The 25,931-nt window shown below is 41.4% G+C and overlaps 1 protein-coding gene across 2 annotated transcripts in view; it reads right to left on the bottom strand.

The window, feature by feature from the left end:
• The window catches only part of LOC139227850 (leucine-rich repeat-containing G-protein coupled receptor 6), a 158,515-nt gene that overhangs the window by 13,641 nt on the left and 118,943 nt on the right, over positions 1-25,931 (bottom strand). For both annotated transcript variants that reach the window (XM_070858932.1, XM_070858933.1), the window contains exons 6-10: positions 9,373-9,441; positions 8,009-8,080; positions 5,956-6,027; positions 4,251-4,319; positions 3,964-4,035 (exon numbers count right to left, since the gene is read on the bottom strand). In XM_070858932.1, coding sequence (XP_070715033.1) covers positions 3,964-4,035; positions 4,251-4,319; positions 5,956-6,027; positions 8,009-8,080; positions 9,373-9,441 — 354 coding nt within the window. The remainder of the gene's footprint in view (positions 1-3,963; positions 4,036-4,250; positions 4,320-5,955; positions 6,028-8,008; positions 8,081-9,372; positions 9,442-25,931) is intronic.

Raw genomic sequence — 25,931 nt, 5'->3', positions numbered from 1 at the left:
GAAAATACCACGGAACTATTCAAGAAATAGTTGGATGCTACAATGTCCGGCTCCAACAAAAACTTTTCCAACCTCTTCTCACAGCTGAAGTCCCTCATCCTGGTAAACCTCCTCAGTACCCTTTCAAATATCCTTTACATCTTTCCTGAAATGTGCTGCCCAGAATTGGTATCAAAGCATGGATATATTCTTTCACAATTCCACATGTGATATAAATCAATCAGTTTCTGCAGTAAAAACTGAAAACAATGTGACGGCTGACAGATTAGTAAAATGAGTAGGTGTTTACTGAAAATAATTGGGATTTTAGATAAAGATATATTTAAGAGAGGCTATTGTTGCCATTTACTATAACGCAGACTAATAAAAAGAATATTGTCAATGCTTTGAAACTTGGTCTAATCATCAATCTAGAAAATGAATTGAATATACTTTTGTTCACTCAGTAAACGGGGGATTGGCTTAAAAACATTGTACTTTCATACTGCCTGGTTTTTAGCATTACCAGCCTAATATGCCCTCTCGAAGCTCATCTTGTCTGCTGAAGCCCACCTCCTGCTTTCTTATCTCCATTCCCACTAAACTGCTGACAACCGAACTTCTCTTCCTGGCTTGCAAGCTGGCTGACATTGTAAATGGTTCCCTCTCCTATGGTACTGTCCTTCTCCTTTTCAAAACCATCATAATTAACCCCTCCCTCAAAAAAAACCTCAACCCCTCTCTCCTTGCAAACTGCAACCCATCTCCAACCTCCCCACCCTCTCCAATCCTTGAATGTGTTGTTACCTCCCAAAACCGTGCTCACAATCAATGTTTGAATCTCTCCAATCAGGTTTCTGTCCCTGCCTCAGTACTCAAAGAGCCATAATCAAAGTCACAAATTACATCTTCTGTGACGGTGATCATGGTGTACGATCCCTCCTTGTCCTTCTCGATATCTCTGTAGCCTTTGCGATGGTCGACCCCATCATGCACTTCCATTGTCCAGCTCATGCCGTTACTGGATTCCATTCTTACCTATCCAACTTTAGCCAGAGCATCTCCAGCAATGGCTTCGACCCCCTCAACATTGCCTCCAGATTCTCCAAAGGATTTCCCTTGGACCTCTCCTGTTCCTCATCTACATAGTGCCTCATGGTGAAGACTGAAGCCTTCATCTCTGGCTACCATCAGAAACCCCATACCCTTGCCACTGATTCCAACCCCTCCTACCATCTCCTTTGGCTCTGTGTTGATTGTTGTCTGATTACATTTCTATGAAACGCCTTGGGAGGTTTTTCCTAGGTGAAAGACACTATAAAGCCAGTTTTTTGTTGTAATATTTCTTCGAAGTGATAATCTTATGTACAATTTAAAAAACTGCTGAAATTTTCATCACATTCTAATGACAGGGTGATTACTACAAGTGGTTATTGATGTGATGCCGCCGCACAACTGATTGCCAGTTGATGTGTGCGGAAAATATCCATTCTGACACTGGCAAAACTAAAGCAGTGTTACCTTTAGAACACTTTAAAGTATCATGTGAACTTACCAAACATTTTCCTTTGTCAAAGTACATATCAAAGTATTAACAAAATATGCCAAGTATGGGAGAACTGTTTACTTCCTGCCTCAGGATTTGAAAGAATATCACTGATATACCAACATAATCTAATCATACAGTCCCAGCCTGTTAACTGAATGTCAGATATTTCAATCATTTGATTATCTGAGCTTGCTGATCTTTGACTCTGCATTTCGAAGCAGTTGAAAATATTTTCTTGCAGCTGCCTTAATAGCTCAGTTTGGGAACTGCACTGCCCAGTGTGGAACTGAATGGACGCAGAACCAGGAAACTTCCAGATCCATCTGAGGACTACACAAAGTTAGCTGATCTCAGATGAGGCAGCAATAGGGCTGCTACAATTGGTCTAAGTGTCCCCGGGGGGAGGCGCTGGTGGGGGGAGGTAGGGAAATGAAGCCAAAGTTCTCAGACTTGATTGCTCTCCACCGGCCCCTTCTCGAAAGTACATGTTTTGACTCGAGGGTAGGATAGCATTGGGTTCAATTATGATACTCATTCATAGCTGAATATCCTGTGATATTCAGTGTCTAGGCTACCACAGAAATTAGGCCAGCTGGTAGCCAAGGGACCATAACCCAGGATGGGTCACCATCAAGAAAGGAAGCAGAAAGTTGGAGAGGAGCTTAGAATAAACAGAAACTTTTTAACCTTTTATCACTACCGTGATAAGTACCTCGCCATTAAAATGCACCCTCACCACCTCAGCTCTACTGAGGTGTGAACACTAGACATGCGACTTGCTTTGAATAAGTGATATATTATGTTTTGACAGCTGGACATCTGACATATTCGCTTGAGCCTGTTCAGTTCAAACAATCAGTGGGGCTCTCAACTATGATGTGCATGTTGAAATCCCATAGTTCAATGTCTGGTGTTGCTATGTAAATTTTTTAAACAGTTCATCAGCTACAAAGGAAATATTTCAGATACACAAATAAAATCATTCTGAGAAAATAAAATTTCAGATAAAGCTGCCTTAACAATATAAGGAATTGCTTCATAATGTAAAGAAACTAAGCAAACCTGAAGTAACTAGAAAGGTAACCAGCGCAGTTACTATTAGATAGCCTATGTCTTTATGTAAAACATTAGTCTAAAATTTAAGAACTCTTCCAGCAACAGATTGGGCAGATTGGATCCTTCACCTATTCACTGAAATAATGATAAGGATCCATCCTGATAGCATCAGCCAAAGGATTCCCCTTGGAGCACATCCATTCCTACCATTGATGTAAGTGTGTTTGATGTGCTTTCAAATTGATCACAAATCATCTCGTTCATCCCAGCCTAAGTTTTCATTTTTGATCAAATCTATGTATGTTGAGGATTGACACCACGAAAATGGAAAGTCATAATAGAGCTTTCTTTTTAATTTTTGAGTGGAAAATACCACAAGCTTTTCCTAAAATTATGTCCTGACATGAACATAAAATTAAATAATGGCTTTTGGAAATGATTACAGTGCAGTAATTTAATAAAAGTCTTTAAGTGACATCATAATCCATCACAGAAAAACGTGAATTGTTTATACCTGTCACCTTCCTCCGAAGATTAAATTACAATCTTGAAATTGCTCGAAGGTACCTTTTTTTGTACGATATACTGTTAATTTTATGAGATAGTTTTATTCAATTTTGTATCAGCTGTTATGCTGGTAACAAGTGTCAGTGCCACTGACTCGTGATGATATTCCCATTTAAAATAAATGGGTTAATGTCTGTGCTAACATAACGGATTAAGGGATTTAATATGAAAGCATTAAACACTGCTATGGTAATCTTTCGACAGTGTAATTTTAAGGCAACCATTACAGGCTTATCAAGTTGAAATTGCATGGCAGGTATACATTTTCCAAAGGATAACCAATGGGGAGTTGTTTATACAGAGTTTATTCCAGGACTGAGTAGGACTTATTAACTCTTGAATGACAACGTCAGGGTTAGTGGGATTATATCATACCTCACCAGTGAATATTTTATTTAGGACATACGTTATATTTAGCAAAATACATTTAAACTTAATAAAACACTTAAAACAAGCTTGGAGCATGCATTAATACTATTCAGTGGGTTTCCAGAGTTGTATCCATTCTTATAAGTCTATAGTCACTATCCTGAAAATCCTCTCATCGAGGATGAAGAATAGAATTTATGAGGTCAGCCTGGCTCGTATAGGATATATTGTACAAGATCTCGTACTAGGATGAGATTTAAGCTCTATGATTTCTCATCAAGAGCAGAAGCTGTTAAACATTTCTATACATCAAATTTCCGTCATCCTAAGGAGCTAAGCAGTTCAGTTTCTGCTTTACTTTCATACAGTGAAGAACTACTGGGGAGCTACACTGAGGATTAATGAAGGAATGCATTTATAACCAGGAACGAAACCATACTCACAATACTCGTAGATTTGGGAGTTGTTGGCAGAGACCCCTGGGAAGTGAGGTTATTCCGGCTCGAGTCAGAGTCCTGTCCAGAAGCAGAAAATTTATGCCATTATTTGGAGTTAGGCATGCGAGAAGTTCCTCAGTACATGACCTTTATTTTTACTGACAGAACTGACAATGTAATGGATAATTTGTGATGAATGAATGCCATCAAAAGAAAAGAGTAATAATTGCAGCAAAATGGTGCCTGCTGTTCATTCAGAATCTAAGTTTGATAAACATAAATTTGCTACCCACAGTATTTCCAGGCTGGTTGTTCCTTTAAGGTCCGGGAATTCCTTTATTTCAGTTGCTCCATTTAGTGACCTGGAATTGACAGCAAAAATCCATTATTTTCTTCATGCATTACTTAAAAGAAAAAAAATCTGACATAACATTACAGTTTGCAATTATTACACCATAACATTTAAAATAGGTAATTATACTAACCCTTTTGTGCATTTGAAAAAGCTTCATTAATTTTCCAAATTTTAATTGCTTTATACAGAATGTACTGTCAATTCTCACAAAATAATTTCTTGTAAATTACATTTTCAACATTTTCTGATCAGATTTCCTAAATCTGTTCTCTTGGGCTACATTCTTTTTTCAGGAGCCATCTGCTCCCAGGTTTAATGAATGTTTTGTACCCCATTTATATTGCACTATATGAAGCTGATCACAGTGTTTCAAATTCATGCCATCTATAGTGTGCTGAATTCAGAAACCAGAAGAAGTGCACACAATCGCAAAAGTGTCACACTTGCAACTTTATAGTTCTGGTAACTGACCTTCTCCAGTGTTGGGAGAAGGTTTATACATAAGATAAGGTGCCATCTGCCCTCTCAGGTGGATCGGAAAGATCCCATGGCACTATTCGATGAAGAGCATGAGAATTCTTCCAGTATTCTGCCCAACATTTATGAATCAACCAACATAACTAAAACAAATTATTGAGTCATTTATTTCATTGCTGTTTACGGGACTTTGCTGTGTGCAATTTGATTGCCGCACTTCCCGACCTTATAACGATAACTATACTTCAAAATTACTTCATTGACTGTAAGGCACTTTGTGATGTACTGAGGTCATGTGCTATATAAATGCCAGATTTTCCTTCTTTTTCTTTACAGGCCAACGATGTGAACATTTCCATTTGCTATCTTGTTCATATTAGAGCACTGCATCTGAAGGCAGAACGCCCCGTAGAAGTGACACTAATATAAATTGGATATAAAAGTATTTAGTCAGCTTATTTAGTCTTCAATGGTTATTATTCAAATGTCACATCATATATCTTGAAATTAATTTTAAAAACAACCTTGTAAGATCCCTGCTTTATAGACTTCACATCAAAATATTTCACAAATCCAAATTTCCATCAGCCAGACCAGTTTAAATATTCCAGGAGCTGTTGCTGCATGCCAATAACAGGAACTTTGCAGCTCTTCAATTGCATTTGTTGTCTCTACACCTTTACCAAAATAACGAACACTGTGGGCTTGTGTACACTACAATTTAGACTTAGAAAGTACCTCAAATGTTTAGAACTTTAAGATCTTTTTTTTTTTAAAGACCATTATTTCATGCTGTTCTTACTTCTGACACCATTCCCTGCCATATATAAATCTACAGTCAGGATTGCAGAACTGCTATACTGTGGACTTGTCTGCAACCAGTGTCAAAATAACGATGTGACTGGCCAGAAGGAGGTTTAGTTCAAGTGCACTAAGACAGTGAGTCAATTATTCCTTCATCTGAGGTTGTCTTCATACTGCATAGTTCCTCAGTTGAGGCCTGAGAAAACTAAACTCAACATCTAAGGGAAACAGGTTCCAGCGGCAAACACCCCAAGGACTCGGATTCATTACTTCTGAGTGGGAGTCAAGCATTCAATTACTAAAGCTACTGGGCCAGTTTTCTGAACTTTTGAAATTGAACACGTGGCTTAGCTCATACTTACAAGGTGTGAAGCTTTGGCAGATACTGAAAGGCTGATTTCCCCACAAACTGGATCGGATTATCATAAAAATGACTAAAAAGGAAGTAAATTGTTTAGTTAAGTTTTCGTACTACATCCATCAATGTCAAAGCTCACATCTGCTTTGTTGATGTGAACATAGTGTAGAATCAGTTTGAATAACAAAATGTTCTAAAGTCGCCTGCAGAATTAACTGAAACCAGCCAGACAATCATACATGAAACCCATACGTTTTATTGTAACTGTTGAATAGATGGTGGGGGAGAACTTTCTTTAACTAATACTAACATTTGTGAATAGGTCTCAGAAAGAGACTTTAGATGGCAACAATATGCCAGTGATTAGCTAACTATCTGCTAGCTCTTTCAGGCTCAAGGCCTACTTTTGCTCCTAATTCTTATGTTCCTGTTCCCAGGAGGACAAATAAAACTGAAGAGTCGAGGTCTCGGGATAAAATAGTGAAAACTTAACTAAGAAAGGCGTTTGACCCACCTACAATGGCTAAATAGTATATGTATTGTAGCAATATTTATATTAAATAACTAACCAAATAGCATTGACCGGCTCACATAAGAGTATAATTGTTAGGTGTGAAGTCCTGTTTCTGCCAAGAAAAATAAATAAAGGATATTCCTTTGAAGTGTGTAGTTAAGTCCACATCCCCATTCTTACTATTGCAAATATTAATCTGTTAATTGTTGATCCAGGTACTCACCTCTCATGTAAGCAGCAGGTTCTAAGGTCCATAAGCAGTTTTAAAGTCACATAATAAACATATTCCCCAAATAAATTACTTTTTGGGACTACAGCATACTTTTATATATGTATATCAAAGGCAATGAAAAGGAGTACTTTCATACTCTGATGAATCTCTCCGCTCTAGATCAGCTCTCACACTGCTCTAAATTTGAGACTCCCATCAAAATAACTACAGCCATTCTAGGTCACAGGGTCAGTGATGTCAGCAGAGTGACTCTGGAGCTAAATAGACTCAAAATATTGGGTCTCCATCAGAGCATAAAATTAGATTTTTTTTAATATAATTTTCCTATCAATCTTCTCCCCTTTAATTCTTTCCTAAAGGCATCCATTTATTTATGCGGTAAAGTTCCACGGGCACCAATTACCATCTAGTACGTCACTCAAATGGCAACTGTTCAGATATGAACCTTGGCAGCGAGTGTTGGCAAGCCCTAGTGACCATCACAGTCAAATGGGATCCTGTCCTCACCCGAAGGCTATCCACTATTACTTCTACTGGTCACTAGATCAGTGAGCACAGTGGGAACCTTCCTAACTTGGGTCGATTTATAGCATCCCTGCCAATGCCCCAGCTGAGAGCAGCTACCTCAGCACACAGTGGGAACTGTACCTGGGCCTACCTGAGGTGATTGATGGTTTATCATAGAATCATAGAAATTAACAGCATGGAAGGAGGACATTTCAGCCCATTGTGTCTACACCGGCCGACAAAGAGCTATCCAGCCTAATTCCACTTTCCAGGTCTTAGTCCATAGCCCTGTAGGTTACGGCACTTCAAATGCACATCCAAGTACTTTTTAAATGTGGTGAGGGTTTCTGCCTCTACCACCCTTTCAGGCAGTGAATTCCAGACCCCCACCACCCTCTGGATGAAGACATTACCCCTCAAGTCCGCTCTAAACCTCCCTACCAATTACTTTAAATTTATGTCCCCCTGGTTGTTGACCCTTCTGCCAAGGGAAATAGGTCCTTCCTATCCATTAAAAAAAAATGTACATTTATTTTTATAATTTCACTTCTCCCTTGGGAATATTTTGAATTGCAAATACTTCACGACCCCTTAATTTTTTGTCGTGCCGCCAGATATATTTCTGTCCTCTTGAAATTTATAGAATCCTGTCAGCAATATTAGGGGCATTGGAATTTTGTCCATGAAGAGTAACAATCAAGGTGAAACTTTAATATTTAGCATTGTCAAAAGTATACTAAACACAAACACACTGAAACAGAATAAATAACAGTGAATGTAGGAGATGGTAGCAATTAAACTTACATTGTCTGAAGCAGCGGATTTCCTACAAAAGCCTTTTCTGGGATTGCTTTGATATTGTTATTATGGAAACCCCTGTAATACACATCAGAAATGCATCTAATTAGTTAAAACAGTCATGTAAAAGTGAAAGTTATTACAGCAGCTTCCAATTATTCTTCTCTCTTTAAAAGACACTGATTAATTTTTGACATATCTTTCCAAGTTACAATTGTCCCCCCAAGAGAGTCCAATTCATTTCCTATAAAAGGAAACTTGGATTTATATAGGTCCTTACCAGATCACTCAAACATGTCTGAAAGCACGGCATGCAAAATGAATTACTTTGGAGTGAAGCAAATGTGGTTGTTTACAGCAAGACCTCACAAACAGCCATAGACATGAATAATCAATTAATCTCTTTTTGATGATATTGGTTGAAGGAGGAATATTGGCCAGGGTATCAAGAGAACTCCCTTCTCTTTGAATCATGCCTTGGGAAATGTAACCACTCTGAACCACCAAAATAAGGAGGCAGGAACCTTGTTTTATATCTGATCTGTAAGGATGGCATCTTCAATAGTGCAGACCTCCCTCAGTGCCTGCCGAAAATAGTGCAACTCAACGTCTGGTGCCAGGATTTGAACCCACAACCTTTTGACTCTGAAGAAAATTGCTACCAATCTGATATTTTCATTTTTATGTGATATACTTTGTAGTCAAATTTTTAATTTATATTAGTATAGATACTCTGTAGATCACAGCACACAGACTAAAGAGATGACTTGTTTTCAATGTGTAACAAAATCATAAATCTGTTCTTTATCAATGGATTTACAACTTAGTTACATGTTGCCTACTGAGGGTATCTTCTTCTTAGACTACCATACGTTTTTTTAAATGATCAGTGAAAATCAGGATTAAAACCCCTTTTCCCATCGCTGGATATTAAATACTGCAATGGTAAGTTGTAAAAAGAGCTGAGGGCTGTTTATTGTTGTGACAGCAAGTACAAGCAGGATCTTTTGGAAATGCTGTCATGTTATAACTCAATGATAATGGTTATGCGACAGTCAGTCGAATAGGGCTGCAACCTAATTGCCATCACACTGTGTGTAATTAAAGAGTGAATGGTTAACGAATGCTATCTTAACCTCTCTAACGTAACAGCCTCCAACTCAGTTGGTGTTCCCTGCTACTTTATATAACGGATGGAAATGGTGTATGGAATTTGAATTTGCATGTTTCTGAACCACTTTTATTTGGAAATGTACAAGCTCTCTTGCTGTTTTCAGTGCATGCTCTCTTCTGTGATACAATTATTGATGATTTTGGCAGTGAAATTCCATTTGCAACTTTTTCATTATAATTGAGAAAATTACACTCACAGTTCTTGAAGCTTGCTCAGAGTTCTGATAGCTACAGGAAATTCCGCCAGGTCATTATAATTCAAGTCTCTGGTAAAGGATAAAAAAAGGAAACACTTTATTGATGACATTTCATTAGGTTTCATCATTATACCTTCTGAATATTTTTGAACTGACATATTGGAACAGCTGTGTTGTGTACTTTTGACTATTGTATAGCCAACTCAGTAATGTAGCAGGTCCCGTTAGAACTTGCAGTGTGACAAGATGGTAAAGCAGGTAACATACATTGCCTTTAACGCATCTTAAGTCACCTACAACATCTTGAATTATATCATTGAGTACACTTAATCAGCAATTATTTGGAGTAAAATTTATATAAAGACAGACAGTCTTGCATTTATATAGCGAATTTCACTACCTCAGGATGTCCCAAAGTGCTTTATAGCCAATGAAACACTTTTGAAGTGTATTAACTGTTGTAATGTAGGAAACGTGGCAGTCAATTTTTGCACAGCAAGCTCCCACAAACAGCAATGTGACAATGACCAGATAATCTGTTTTTGTTGTGTTGATTGAGGGAATGACTCCCCTGCTCTTCTTCAAAATAGTGCCATGGGAACTTTTACATCCACTTGAGAGAGCGGTTTAATGTCTCATCTGAAAGACGGCACCTCTGACAACGCAACACTCCCTCAGTGCTGCATGGGAGTGTCAGCCTAGATTTTGGTGCTCAAGTCTCTGGAATGGAACTGAAACCCACAATTTTCTGACTCAGAGGCTACCAACTGAGCCATGGCTGACACAATACATTATTTTTAAGATGCAAGTTTGGGTTGGTGTCCATTTTTTTAAAGTCAGCCTGATTGAGAAATGAAGTAAAAGATAATTTAAGTGTGTTCCACAATTAGTTACCTGGAGCTTGTATAACTCATGGGTTTCCTTTGCTATGATATCTTTTGACAACAGATTTATGGGTTGAAATTACATGGTGCAATATTACTAATCCTTTTGTACAAAATTCCTCCCTCTACTATTTTCACAAAAGTATTAAAACATGGGTGAAGATCTTATTTAAAATAGTTGAAAAACAAGCTGTATAAATACTTTATTAATAATATTGGATGTCATAATTTTAACCTGTATTTATATTTTTACAAAGTCATTATTAAATGTAATTGGGGAATAATAATAGTTATAAACCAAAGTTCTTTATGCATTCAGCTTTGTTAAATTAAATTGAAGAGGTTGGAATTTTAATTTAATCAGTGGGCTGAATCTTTCAACCTACAATTCCCTGTTAGCACATATCCATCCAATCTATTCATATTGTAGTGAGCTACAAACCAGCAGTAAGGAATGACCTATCACAATGAAAAGTTGTCCATCAGCAAGTTATTAATAAATGCTGGGATTAAATAACTCCATAATCTGCTCAAAGTTTTCTCACATTGGCCCAACACTATCCAACAGGAAAGAACTATTCCAGATTGAAGTCTTGAATAGTAAAGCTTGCTTAATCAATAACATTATAAGTTTCACTCATGTCACTACTCGAGCTAAGTGCACAAAGCCATCTAAATGTTTGTTATCTGTGAAAAGGTTTGACACTCCTTAGAAAATGGAGTTTTAAGTAAAACTTAGAAGACAAAACAATACAATGAATATTTTTGGGGACAAAAGCTAACCTTAATGGCTACATTAATATTTTATTGGAATTAAATCCTAATAAATAAACAACTAGTTTGCCAAGAAGTATTATAGACTTATATTAGATCAAGATTTCTATAAGCTGTAGAAATAAAGTAGCAATGAATAAACTTTTGTTGTGCAACCGTTTAAATGTTTTTCTTTAACATTCCCCCTTCCCCACCTTTTCTCCCCTCCTCTCCTGAAGGGGCACACTCATGCTAGCATGTCATTCCATGGCCTCATCCCAATGGCCACTGGTCATGTGCAAGCCTTGACACTGAGCCCCGATATTAACGGAGAGCCAGGGAGCATGCGGAGAGACTGAAATCGGCCGAAGAACCCGGCAAGGCTGGGGACATGGAGGCCCCACCGATCTGAACATAGGGCATCATTAGAATATTGTTGGGCTGACTCCCGCCCGGCAGTCAGAGACCTGTGGGGACGGACCCCGGCACTCGGAAGGAAGCATCAACTTCAGATAGGAGGGGAGGCTTTAAATTGGGGTCAGGAGGTGGGGGGGAGGGGGCATGCGGAGGCTGTAGATCAGACCAGGGGTGAGAGGAGGGTGGCTGTACAGCATGGCTGGGGTCTTGGGGAGAACTCCCGCTTAAAATCAAAGCCTGAGTGTCACTATTTGACCAGAACTCAGTCTTATTCTCACCCATTATTTGCACATATGAATCTTCCAGCAGTGGTCACTGGACTGGGAAATGGAAAAAAAATAGCTCGGGTTCGCAAACAATACTTTGAATCAGACGGATCATCTATTGCATGGAGAGAAAAAAATAAGTTGGGAAATCTCTTTAAACATGTCCTGATGTGTAGACCATAAAACAGCAGTGATAGTTCCACAATTTTGCCTGTAGCATTGCCAACACTTGTGGGTTACTTGTTTGTGAGCCCTCCCTGCAGTTTGTGAAAGTTTTCAAATGCATCTCAGACTTATTGTGTTACTTCCTACTCTAATTTACTCTTTCCCAGGACCTCAAAGCTGTGGAATTTTCCATCTTTGCTCAACCATTCCTTACTCCTTTTAAAACCAAATCTGGGGGGCGCGGGTCAGATTGCCACTATGCATTATGTCTACAAATTTGCCCCCTTGATGCAATTAAATCATTACTTCTTGATTTACCACCATCTACTCCTTAAGCTGCAATTCCACAATCTGGTATTTCCAACAGATAGCTCATCTCTGGAAATCATGGGTGTGCAGGCCATGGTGTTCTGTCCCGAAGTCAATGGACAAAATAAATTGGGCTACATGCCTATGATTTGCTGAGTTGTGCTCCCTCTGAACTTCGCTCCTTGTTGGGAATGCCAGATCACATAATCACCTAATTTATTCTTATACCCTTGGTGGCTTCTGGCACTACTGGACGTTTCCCCTTTGATGCTCAAATCTTCAAACACAGGCTCTTAATGGCTATTATTAGGAACTATAGGCTTACAATTGCTTCCACCAAATCTTATAGGATACGTTCCAAAAATTTATCAGAGGGAATGATAAACATGTTGAACAGGATGTGTGATAAGATATTTACTCAGTTACTCAAAGTTCTTTAACGGAACAGTATCCAGCACCTGAATGGTGCTATCTTCTCAATTTTCTTTACATAAAACCACACCCCTCTGCTGTCAATTTTCTAAAGATATAGCAAAGATATATTTGATATGGGGAGCAAAAATTGTGGGAAAATAGTGGGAAAACTGTGGCATTTAATTGTACCTCATTAAAAATTAGAAAATGTTGTTAGTCTTGTGGGGTTGTTTGGCAGAAATAATAGATTTTCAGTGTCTATGAAATGGTTTACATTTCAGCCACCCAAATAATTTCTAACAGATTCATTTCAAATTTTTACCATTTATTAGCTTAGAGATTTATATTAACCAGCTAATCAAAAAATCCCAAACAATTAGCTTTTTTGAATATCAAGGAAAACTGTAAACATACTGGCAAACCGGGAGCCGATTTAGGTCAGCAAAGTCAGGGGTGATGGGTGAGCATATAGGAAATGGACAGCAGAGTTCTGGATGCTCCTATAAGATAGATGGGGAGCTTGCCATGGATCCTAGGAAATGTTGTCTGTCCAACAGGGTCCTCCAGAAAATTCCAGTAAGTTAGTTCTGTCTCTAAGGTGTCTGAGTATTCCCAATATGGGATGGGTGGGATGAAGAAGGTGTGCAGAATGACCAATAATGGACGAAGCTTAAGTTGCATCATACACTCTCACAACTACATGCATACCTTTAAAGGGGTTTCATCCCGTGTTTAAAGATATCAACATATAGTGGAGTTACTGCATTTCAAATATTGGAGATCTTCTATCACATGAGTTCCACAGTAAAAGTGGATTTCCACTCCAAACTGCTAAAATGGTACAATTTATCATCTTTTGATCATGCTTAGGATGTTGAGATCTAATATACAGCACCAATAATTATATCCTGCCCTCTCTGTACGAGACTTCATTTTTCTTACAAGACTTTGGGCTGGATTTTTTGGTCCTCTGCGCTCCGGGTTTCGCCCCAGAGCGGCGTGAAAGGCGGCATTGAGGTCTCCTGCGCCCCTTCGCAATCCTCCGGCTCGTTTTTGCGGCGGTGCTCAGCAGCCAGGAAGAGCTGTGCCGGGTCTGCAACGCCTCTCATTGTGACACCGGCAGGAGTTCGGACTTTTCACCAACCCGTCCACCCGGACCTGTGCCCGCAATGACTGCCTGGGAAATCAGAGCGGTCCATCGATCCCGGCGGCAGTGAGGATGGTAAAGTACTCCGAAGGTAAGTGCGAGTGTTTGCTCTTTTAATTTTTTTTAACGATTTGTGTTGTGGTGGCGTGGGCAATGTTTAGGGAATGTTTTTGTGGGGGTTTTTTAAGGTTTTTTCCCACCCCGACCCAGGCCTCTTTTGGTTTGCGAGTTTCCCATTTTTGCGCCACAAAATGTGTACAATGCCTCCCCTCGTGCTGCGCCCCCTGACACAGGGCCCAGATGCCGAAACTTCCTTACCAAAGCGCAGACTATCTCCGGCCAGTAATTTTCCCGCCCAGCCTCTGTTTTCGCCCCGAAAACAGAAAAGACGAAAATCCAGGCTTTGGGCCCAAATTTGCCCAGGAGTTGCTTCATTTTTTTTTGGAGCAACTTGATTTTTCTGGAGAATCTTAAAAATCCCCATTCTGCACATTTAATTTGCCCAGTGTAAATGAGTTAGTTTGGATTTTTTCTAGTGTAGTTTTTTTTTCCCCCAAAAGGGGCCGTTACCAGCCGTTTTGGCCATTTAAGCCAGTTTGACAGCTAATAGTTGCTCCAAACTAACTTAGGCCAGCGTGTGTGGCCACTTGTGGCCGCACAGAAAACCCTTGCGGAGAATTAAGAAATCAGCGCAGGTAGCCAGAGATGGGGGGGCAAGGGAACGGAGAGAACCTTGCAAAGCACTAAACACCTTCACAACAACATTCAAGAAATGTATAAACCATCGCTAAAAAATAAAATTTAAGTCCTACCTTCCTAATTCAGCCCCCGAGGGACCGGACTTCTCCCCGAGGACCGGACTTCTCCCCGAGGGACCGGACTTCTCCCCGAGGGAAGGCAGTGGCCGGCCTGTGCGGCAGGTCGCTCGGCCAGGGATAGGTGCGGCGAACATTGGGTCGTCCCTTCGGCCAGGGATCGGGACGATGAGCATCAGGTCCCGCTCACAGCCTGCAGGACGCGCTGGGAGGGCGAGGAGCTACCGCGCAAGCGTGCAGACTCCATCACGCATGCGGACAGCTGCTGGCACTGTTTTTGGCGCAAGGCTGTAGCTCCGCTCCGCACTGCACTATATACCATGCACCAGGACCCGGGACACACAGCAGAGCGGCCAGAATCGTGAGTTTTTTGAGCGCACAAAGTCGGCGCATCTCGGGTTAGTGAGCTGGAAAAAGGGGTTGGGGAAATTTGGGCCCATTGTCTTGTTGCATTTTATTTGCTGCTATGTGGCACCTCATTATCAGATGGAAATTGCTTGACTCTCAAGGACCATGTCATAGTGAAGGTGGAGTGTACTTTTATAATGGGGTGTCTCAAGTTTCACACACTTTACCTGGACTATCAAATTTAACGAATAAGTAGCCTTTTGGGCTATCAAGAGAGACAAAAATTGATTGCTACCCTTGGGCTATGCGTGTTGACATTTATCCACAATAGGTTTTAATAGCTAGCTTCCTCTTTGGGTAAAAATGATGATTGAACAATTTACTGCTGTGGGTGAATTAGCAGAGGCTTACAAAAGTGAGGATGAAAATACAAACACTACACTGGTGCATTGTATTCACTGAATCCTTTATTTCACTGTTTTAAATCCTGTTCACTCAAGTCTTAATTATTAGTCACAATCATTGAAACATCAAAGCTTTTTAAAAAAAATAAGTACTCTACATATTTTTATCTCTTATAGTTGGTTGCAGTATTTGTCGTAGATAGACTCCTGTACACAGTAGACAATGGATGCTTTTAATAACATTTTGTAATGCTTGCCAAATTTACTATTAGCCCTGCAAACCTGTTGCAACAGGGGTGAGTCACATTTAAAAACTACTGCCAGTTGCTTTGAATTCTTTACTGTACAGATTTAGTCACTCTGGCCATACAAAGAGCAAGCTGTGATTTATATATTAATTTATAGAGCCATGACCAAAAATTGCAGGGCGTAGCTTGCTATCCGTCAAAAGCATAGTCAACTCTGATATAATTTAACTTAAAAAGAATGTAACTAGCTGAAAGATAATAGACAAGAAACAATGATAAATTGATGTTAAGGGAAGTTTCTCTTATCAGAGTGACCTGATAAGTACTTCACATTATTTTATATGCCTATGTGTGTAATTAAGTTCATTCTTAAAAGATGGAGGGACTGCTTTTCACTGCCTTTGCTAGATGGGAAGCTGGCGGTAACACTCCAAAGATTACAAGGCTACTAAACGTACCACCATGTTGCCGGACCAATCCACCTGCCACCATTTTGTTTGGGGCCCTCACAGGGGTGACCCAAGCCTCATATTCAAATCGGGGTCCTATAGCATAGATAGGACCCCAATGCAATTTACAGGTAGCATGTATGCACACTCTGCCCATTGATACCAGGAGTAGAATGGCCTAACCAGAGAAAAGTACATTTTTAATAGACTTTTAAAAAAAAAGGAATGCTCGTCCTAGCCCTACAAAAGTATTCCCAATTGCTGACAGCCCCTCTGTTTCCTTGCCCCCACATTCCATGTTTGCCTGAGACCCCTCCCCCTCAAGTCTTTACTTCTGGCTCAGCCCCGGAATGGGAGCTGCCAGATTTAGCGTCTCCCCCCCCGCCCCCCCGCCACACAACCCAAACAGCGAGCTGTCTGTGAGCACAGATTCAGCTCCTCCAGCCGCCATACATATTAAAGTGAGGTCTGCCCATTGAAATAACTTGGGCCTCTTGGTGAGGGCATCAGCACCCATACAGTCACACCACCCACCATTACCCAGGGTTAAAACTGACCCGGAATCTTGGCATTAGTACGCCTAAAAATAATTCAATAGCTATTAAGAATTAGGATTGTTATTAACATAGTCTTTTTTAATTATCTAATCTTTTTTCACGCATTCAATTTTCTCCTGTTGGTACATGAATCCACATATAATGGAGCCCTCCAATATCTCATCTAAGGTAGTCATTCTTCAGGTAAGAGACTGGATAGTGAGCTCTCACTGAAGGGGGACATTTCCTCACAGCCTGATTTTGCCATTACCCATGGTCCATGCAAATAGCCTTTCCAGCAGGGAATACTGGATCGCAATGAGAAGGGCGAAATCGGGCCTGACTTTTTTGCTCCTTCCCAGGGACATTGTGAAAGATTCAGTAGTGATGTGCCCTCGGTGTGTGCCCACACAATTTGAGGAGGGGCCTCACTGAATTGAGTGAGCAGGCTGAAGGGTTGTCATTCTGGGGTGCCAATGGAGTTTAAACTCTTCCCCCCCCTGCCCCCAAGCCATTGCTCCCAGTGGTCTTGCTCTTTCACTGGCAGCAAGCAACTTGCTGAGCGCAAGAATTCCCTCTGACCATTCCTGTGGCAGTCTGAGGCTGACGAGTTATTTTGAAGGGAAGAAAGGCAGGTGCAACTGCACGTGGAAGATTTTAAACTCATTTCCTCTCATCCCAGGATTTGTGTATTTAGAGCTACGCACACGTATCAGAGTCAGTCGAAACCTGTCTTACCTCTTTATGAGAGAGGCCATAGAAACATAGAAACATAGAAAATAGGTGCAGGAGCAGGCCATTCAGCCCTTCTAGCCTGCACCGCCATTCAATGAGTTCATGGCTGAACATGAAACTTCAGTACCCACTTCCTGCTTTCTCGCCATACCCCTTGATCCCCTGAGTAGTAAGGACTTCATCTAACTCCCTTTTGAATATATTTAATGAATTGGCCTCAACTACTTCCTGTGGTAGAGAATTCCACAGGTTCACCACTCTCTGGGTGAAGAAGTTTCTCCTTATCTCGGTCCTAAATGGCTTACCCCTTATCCTTAGACTGTGACCCCTGGTTCTGGACTTCCCCAACATTGGGAACATTCTTCCTGCATCCAACCTGTCCAAACCCGTCAGAATTTTAAACGTTTCTATGAGGTCCCCTCTCACTCTTCTGAACTCCAGTGAATACAAGCCCAGTTGATCCAGTCTTTCTTGATAGGTCAGTCCCACCATCCCGGGAATCAGTCTGGTGAATCTTCGCTGCACTCCCTCAATAGCAAGAATGTCCTTCCTCAAGTTAGGAGACCAAAACTGTACACAATACTCCAGGTGTGGCCTCACCAAGGCCCTGTACAACTGTAGCAACACCTCCCTGCCCCTGTACTCAAATCCCCTCGCTATGAAGGCCAACATGCCATTTGCTTTCTTAACCGCCTGCTGTACCTGCATGCCAACCTTCAATGACTGATGTACCATGACACCCAGGTCTTGTTGCACCTTCCCTTTTCCTAATCTGTCACCATTCAGATAATAGTCTGTCTCTCTGTTTTTACCACCAAAGTGGATAACCTCACATTTATCCACATTATACTTCATCTGCCACGCATTTGCCCACTCACCTAACCTATCCAAGTCACTCTGTAGCCTCATAGCATCCTCCTCGCAGCTCACACTGCCACCCAACTTAGTGTCATCAGCAAATTTGGAGATACTACATTTAATCCCCTCGTCTAAATCATTAATGTACAATGTAAACAGCTGGGGCCCCAGCACAGAACCCTGCGGTACCCCACTAGTCACTGCCTGCCATTCCGAAAAGTACCCATTTACTCCTACTCTTTGCTTCCTGTCTGACAACCAGTTCTCAATCCACGTCAGCACACTACCCCCAATCCCATGTGCTTTAACTTTGCACATTAATCTCCTGTGTGGGACCTTGTCGAAAGCCTTCTGAAAGTCCAAATATACCACATCAACTGGTACTCCTTTGTCCACTTTATTGGAAACATCCTCAAAAAATTCCAGAAGATTTGTCAAGCATGATCTCCCTTTCACAAATCCATGCTGACTTGGACCTATCATGTCACCATTTTCCAAATGCGCTGCTATGACATCCTTAATAATTGATTCCATCATTTTACCCACTACTGAGGTCAGGCTGACCGGTCTATAATTCTCTGTTTTCTCTCTCCCTCCTTTTTTAAAAAGTGGGGTTACATTGGCTATCCTCCACTCGATAGGAACTGATCCAGAGTCAATGGAATGTTGGAAAATGACTGTCAATGCATCCGCTATTTCCAAGGCCACCTCCTTAAGTACTCTGGGATGCAGTCCATCAGGCCCTGGGGATTTATCGGCCTTCAATCCCATCAATTTCCCCAACACAATTTCCCGACTAATAAAGATTTCCCTCAGTTCCTCCTCCTTAATAGACCCTCTGACCACTTTTATATCCGAAAGGTTGTTTGTGTCCTCCTTAGTGAATACTGAACCAAAGTACTTGTTCAATTGGTCTGCCATTTCTTTGTTCCCCGTTATGACTTCCCCCGATTCTGACTGCAGGGGACCTACGTTTGTCTTTACTAACCTTTTTCTCTTTACATACCTATAGAAACTTTTGCAATCCGCCTTAATGTTCCCTGCAAGCTTCTTCTCGTACTCCATTTTCCCTGCCCTAATCAAACCCTTTGTCCTCCTCTGCTGAGTTCTAAATTTCTCCCAGTCCCCAGGTTCGCTGCTATTTCTGGCCAATTTGTATGCCATTTCCTTGGCTTTAATACTATCCCTGATTTCCCTAGATAGCCACGGTTGAGCCACCTTCCCTTTTTTATTTTTACGCCAGACAGGAATGTACAATTGTTGTAATTCATCCATGCGGTCTCTAAATGTCTGCCATTGCCCATCCACAGTCAACCCCTTAAGTATCATTAGCCAATCTATCTTAGCCAATTCATGCCTCATACCTTCAAAGTTACCCTTCTTTAAGTTCTGGACCATGGTCTCTGAATTAACTGTTTCATTCTCCATCCTAATGCAGAATTCCACCATATTATGGTCACTCTTCCCCAAGGGGCCTCGCACAATGAGATTGCTAATTAATCCTCTCTCATTACACAACACCCAGTCTAAGATGGCCTCCCCCCTAGTTGGTTCCTCGACATATTGGTCTAGAAAACCATCCCTTATGCATTCCAGGAAATCCTCCTCCACCGTATTGCTTCCAGTTTGGCTAGCCCAATCTATGTGCATATTAAAGTCACCCATTATAACTGCTGCACCTTTATTGCATGCACCCCTAATTTCATGTTTGATGCCCTCCCCAACATCACTACTACTGTTTGGAGGTCTGTACACAACTCCCACTGACGTTTTTTGTCCTTTGGTATTCTGCAGCTCCACCCATACCGATTCCACATCATCCAAGCTAATGTCTTTCCTAACTATTGCATTAATCTCCTCTTTAACCAGCAATGCTACCCCACCTCGTTTTCCTTTTATTCTATCCTTCCTGAATGTTGAATACCCCTGGATGTTGAGTTCCCAGCCCTGATCATCCTGGAGCCACGTCTCCGTAATCCCAATCACATCATATTTGTTAACATCTATTTGCACAGTTAATTCATCCACCTTATTGCGGATACTCCTTGCATTAAGACACAAAGCCTTCAGGCTTGCTTTTTTAACACCCTTTGTCCTTCTAGAATTTTGCTGTACAGTGGCCCTTTTTGTTCTTTGCCTTGGGTTTCTCTGCCCTCCACTTTTCCTCATCTCCTTTCTGTCTTTTGCTTTTGCCTCATTTTTGTCTCCCTCTGTCTCCCTGCATAGGTTCCCATCCCCCTGCAATATTAGTTTAACTCCTCCCCAACAGCACTAGCAAACACTCCCCCTAGGACATTGGTTCCGGATCTGCCCAGGTGCAGACCGTCCGGTTTGTACTGGTCCCACCTCCCCCAGAACCTGTTCCAATGCCCCAAGAATTTGAATCCCTCCCTGCTGCACCACTGCTCAAGCCATGTATTCATCTGCGCTATCCTGCGATTCCTACTCTGACTAGCACGTGGCACTGGTAGCAATCCCGAGATTACTACTTTTGAGGTCCTACTTTTTAATTTAGGAGTCATATTGGGTCCTCAAACAATTTCCACCCTCTGGGTGTGAAGCATTAAATTTCTAAACCACTGGATCCTTACAAACTATGGGAAGATCATGCACATATAGACAGTTGTTCCATTAAAAGAGGCCACTGTGGAAATAGATCGAATGGAATACAGAGGGGATGGGTGATTGCAACATTGGAGGCCATCACAGAACTGTTGGCTACTACCCTCATGCATTATGCTCATTTCAAGTCATGCAACACAAATGAATCATAGTGGCCTTCAGTCATGTCACTGTAAAGACTTGGCAATATAATTGAGACTACAGTCTGCTTCTACAAATCAACATTCTGACACTTACAAGGCAGAGTGAAGTGCTTACTACTGTCTTTGATGGTGTCCACCCTGCAAAACAAGCACTAATTCAGCCCAATATAAGCAGTGACACACAATATGGGTACTGAGTTAAATTGAAAGCATAAGAGAATTGAAATGCATGGATTAGGAAGAGCAAGTGGTATTGGCTGCCAAAGGTTAGACACCTGCAAAGCAGAGATCTAGCATAGAACCTGGCCCTGCTGTAGAATTTGGAGATCTAGACAAGGCCTGTTTATAAACTGAAAATGTTATCTGAGCAAGATCAACTAAAACCTTGTTTCAGGGCAAAACACACTGCAAGGACTTGGGAGCAGTTTGGAAAAATCCACTTGAGTGATCTGTGCAGCCATAGAAGAAAGATGCCATCTTGCATGGCACACATGGCAGCCATCTGTGACAACATCTGTGCAGGACTTTGGTGCAGTGGGAACATCTCTCATGAGTGCCCGACCGACTGCTGTGGAACCAAGCTTCAAAATGACTTCTCAATGTACTTAGAGAAAAGCTTCAGACAACACTGAGGCAAGGATTCACTAACTTCATCGATATTTACTCTCCTAGCCTCAGGCAGATGAGTGCACACTCAAGCAGGAATACATATTTCAAGACCCACACAGTTGATCATCACTGATCCCTTCACAAGGACAGGCGAGGTGTCAGAAAGCATTCAGGAAGTGGCAGGCACAGCTACGACTAATGTGGCTGCTTGTAGGCTGGCTGCTTAATGTGCACAGCCCATGTCACCAGAATACCTGCAGGCTTGCACCAATACCTCAAAACCAATCAGCATACCTGCTAATCTTATTAGGGAATGAAAGTAGCAGCAGGATGTTAGGAGTTCGATGTGGCATGCAAGGTGACACAAAGGGAAAGTACCATCATAAAACAGGCTGGGCATGGAGAGGAAAAGGGACATGTGGCATGTATTGGACCAGGCATCGGAAGCATTATTCGAGGATTCCAATTGCATACTCTATCAATGCGCCTGTTGGGGCAAGGACCACATGTATCTCACCCACTGCCAGAGCGTATCAATAAATCCAAACACACCTGCTGGCAAACAAGGTAACTTGATAACTTTAAGTTAAATGGTGAAGCATTTGTCCATCATTGTCCATCTGGCTACAGTTATGCTACTACTTCTATGCTAACCTAATTGCTCTTGGCTGTGCATTAATGCAAAAGTGCGAGTATAACTTACGAGTCCGGGCTTTAGTTTGACTGCAACACACTCTGAAGCTGGGAGATGTGAGACTCCTTCTCACAAAACTCGTCTGACACCACTTGGGCTTTACACTAAAACCAACTCGGGGCAAAGTCACGTTTAAAAAGTACCTCAATGGACTTCTTGGAAACATTTCAAAACTTAGCATGCAATTTTTAAAAACATTTGGAGATAGAATTAACACTGCAGGATGCAACCCAATGAAGCAGAGCTCTGCAAATGTAGCCAAGTACACATACATTGTGCTCATTCATTGCTGAGTGTAACGTGATCCATATCAAGAGGTCCCAACGGTATAACGCAGACCTGCTCCGAGCATATTATACTCTACAAATAGCAGTTGGATCTGGTAACTTTGCTACAACAGATTTATATCTGTATTATAATAGAAGCTTTTAAAAAGCTTGAGTTTTTGATGACAGAATCATTATTTAGTAACTGCTAGGATGATAGCCAGAGGACTATGCATAGGGACACCCTTGTAATCCCCCTCACCAAATCTTATGATCACCAAAAGTCTTAATAACTAAATTGCTTTCAATCTTTTTACACATTGAAGCTTCCCTCGCAGTCCTGGCAAACTTTAAAAAAATCTTTCACTGAGTTCACTTTCAAAATCATGAGGGGTCTGGACAGAGTAGATAGAGAGAAACTGTTTTCATTAGCTTTCAACCCTTCTGCCAGACGACATAGATTTAAGGTGATTGGCAAAAGAACCAAAGGCAATCTTAACAAAATACTTTTTTACACAGCGAATGGTTGGGTTCTGGAATGCACTGCCTGAAAGGGTGGTGGAGGCAGACCAAATCTTATCTTTCAAAAGGGAGTTAGATAAGTATCTGCAGGAAAATAAATGCGCAGAGTTACAGGGAAAGGGCGGGGGAGTGGGGGGGGTGCGAGCTGAGAGTCAGCACAGGCTCGACAGGTTGAATGGCCTTCTTCCATGTTGTAACCATTCTACGATTCTGTGAGTGCCAGCGATTCTTTAATGTTCCTGTAGATTGTTTCCACTTTGTCTTAGTTCTATCACAGAATTGTAATCAAGTGTTCGGTAAAAGGCTGCCAGTTGCTTTTAATTAGGATTAATGATTCTGGATTCTTCTGCCAGGCACAAGTTTTTTCACGCAGAGCTGTTTATTTTATTACTTTTTGTCTTATGTCACCTCTGTGAAATGCCTTGGGATGTTTTAACCTTAAAGACGCTTTATAAATACAAGTTTTTTTTGTTGCTTATATCGTCCTCCAAAAATGCCTGTTGTAGCCTCATAATTTCAGTCGGGACAAACATTAGATACATTTATAAATAATTCACCTGTCCAGCCAATCATTAAGTATTTAGAGTGTTGAATATTTCTGAAATTTTAATATTCACCTTTTATTGTTCCACAAGTAATTTTCCACATTTTTGGACGATACAATATATCCCATTGTAATTGTTAGCAGGTCAACAACTGAAACACATCCAAATATTTGCATACCTTTGATCTACATGAAAAAAAGGGCCTTTTTGCTGTTGACGTTACTGTGCTAAAAGTTGTGCCAGATCAAGAACACAGAATCAATTGACTTTATTGTAAATTTAACTTTAGACTAAGCAAGCCAGCAGTGAGAGATCTAAAGTCATATGGGGATTCTAGTAAAAACATCATTCGGATCCTAACACATTCTAAGTCTGTCATTTGATTCAAGTTAATACACCAAATGGAGCAAAACCAATGAGTAAATAATTGATTTATTTAATGTAAGAAAAGCGGGCTTAGATCACTGAAGGAAAACTTGCCTGCTTTGGCGAAAAGACACCGATTTATAAAGTAGGTTTCTGAATAAAGGGGTAATTATCCGACTGCACTCTCAGCAGGGAACTTTGCCTCCCAGAAGTTGATACTGGAAATTCGGCTGCGCAGTTGATCTTTCCACTATTAATTTAAATAGGAAATGGGGGTTCACACCCAGTGCCCACCACCATCAAGGTTCCACGTTATTGGTAGAGTCTCATATATTCAGCCCCAAGTTATACGTGCACTGTGCATTTCACTGGTGAGGTTAATTCGGGAGCATTGCGTGCAACTTTTGTCACCCAATCTCAAGAAGGATATAAAGATGCAATAGAAATGGTTCAGGGAAAAGTGATCAGGATGATTCCAGGCCTCAGGAGACTAACTTATGAAGAAAGACTCAAGCAACTAAACTTACTTACTCTAGAGGAAAGAGTTGAAGGGAGACGTGTGATACGGGTCTTCAAAATAATGAAAGGCACAGATCAATTTAATTTGGCAATGAGCACAAGGTTGGAGACTACCAGTGCAAAGTTCACAAGATCTGTGTAAGATTAGAGGCAAGAATATTTTTTCATCACACCAGAGTGGACGTGTGGAGTGATGAGTGAAATGGTTGTTTACAGCACATTCTGGAGTAAAAAGAAAGAAAAACTTGCATTTATAGAGCACCTTTCATGGCCACCGGATGTCTCAAAGCGCTTCGCAGCCAACAAAGTACTTTTGGAGTGCCATCACTTTTGTAATGTAGGAAACGCGGCAGCCAACGTGTGCACAGCAAACTCCCACAAACAGCAATGTGATAATAACCAGATAATCCATTTTTTTGGTATGTTGATTGAGGGATAAATATTGGTCCAGGACATAGTCGACGTATTTACTGAGGCGTATGAAAGCATGGGCCTTACGCTAAACATCCGTAAGACAAAGGTCCTCCACCAGCCTGTCCTCGCCGCACAGCAATGCCCCCCAGTCATCAAGATCCACGGCATGGCCCTGGACAACGTAGACCATTTCCCATATCTTGGGAGCCTCTTATCAACAAGAGCAGACATTGATGACGAGATTCAACACTGGCTTCAGTGAGCCAATGCCTTCGGCTGCCTGAGGAAAAGAGAGTTCGAAGACCAGGCCCTCAAATTTGCCACCAAGTTCATGGTCTACAGGGCTTTGTAATACCCGCCCTCTTGAATGGCTGAGAGACATGGACCATATACAGTAGACATCTCAAGATGCTGGGGAAATACCACCAACGATGTCTCCGCAAGATCCTACAAATCCTACAGACACACCAACATTAGCTTCCCCCATCAGGCCAACATTCCCAGCATTGAAGCACTGACTGCACTTGATCAGCGGGGGCAGGCCACATGTGTCTGCATGCCAGACACAAGACTCCCAAAGCAAGCGCTCTACTCGAAACTCCTTCACTGAAAACGAGCCAAAGGTGGGCAGAGGAAATGTTGCAAGGACACCCTCAAAGACTCCCTGATAAAGTGCAACATCCCCACCAACACCTAGGAGTCCCTGACCAAAGACTGCCATAATGTGGAGGAAGTGCATCTGGGAGGGTGCTGAGCACCTCGAGTCTCGTCGCCGAGAGCATGCAGAAGTCAAACGCAGGCAGCGGAAAGAGCGTGCGGCAAATCTGTCCCACCCTCCAGTACCCTCAACGACTATCTGTCCCACCTGTGACAGGGACTGTGGCTCTTGTATTTGACTGTTCAGCCACCTAAGGACTCATTTTAGGAGTGGAAGCAAGTCTTTGTCGATTCCAAGGGACTGCCTATGATGATGAAATATTGGCCAGGGCACCGGGGATAACTCCCCTGTTCTTTTTCGAAATAGTGCCATGGGATCTTTTACGTCCACCCGAGAGAGCAGACAGGGCCTCGGTTTAACGTCTCATCCAAAAGATGGCACCTCCGACAGCGC

This window comes from Pristiophorus japonicus, chromosome 17 (genome assembly GCF_044704955.1).
Source record: "Pristiophorus japonicus isolate sPriJap1 chromosome 17, sPriJap1.hap1, whole genome shotgun sequence".
Taxonomy (NCBI): Eukaryota; Metazoa; Chordata; class Chondrichthyes; family Pristiophoridae; genus Pristiophorus; species Pristiophorus japonicus.
This window is presented reverse-complemented; position numbering and strand designations above follow the sequence as displayed.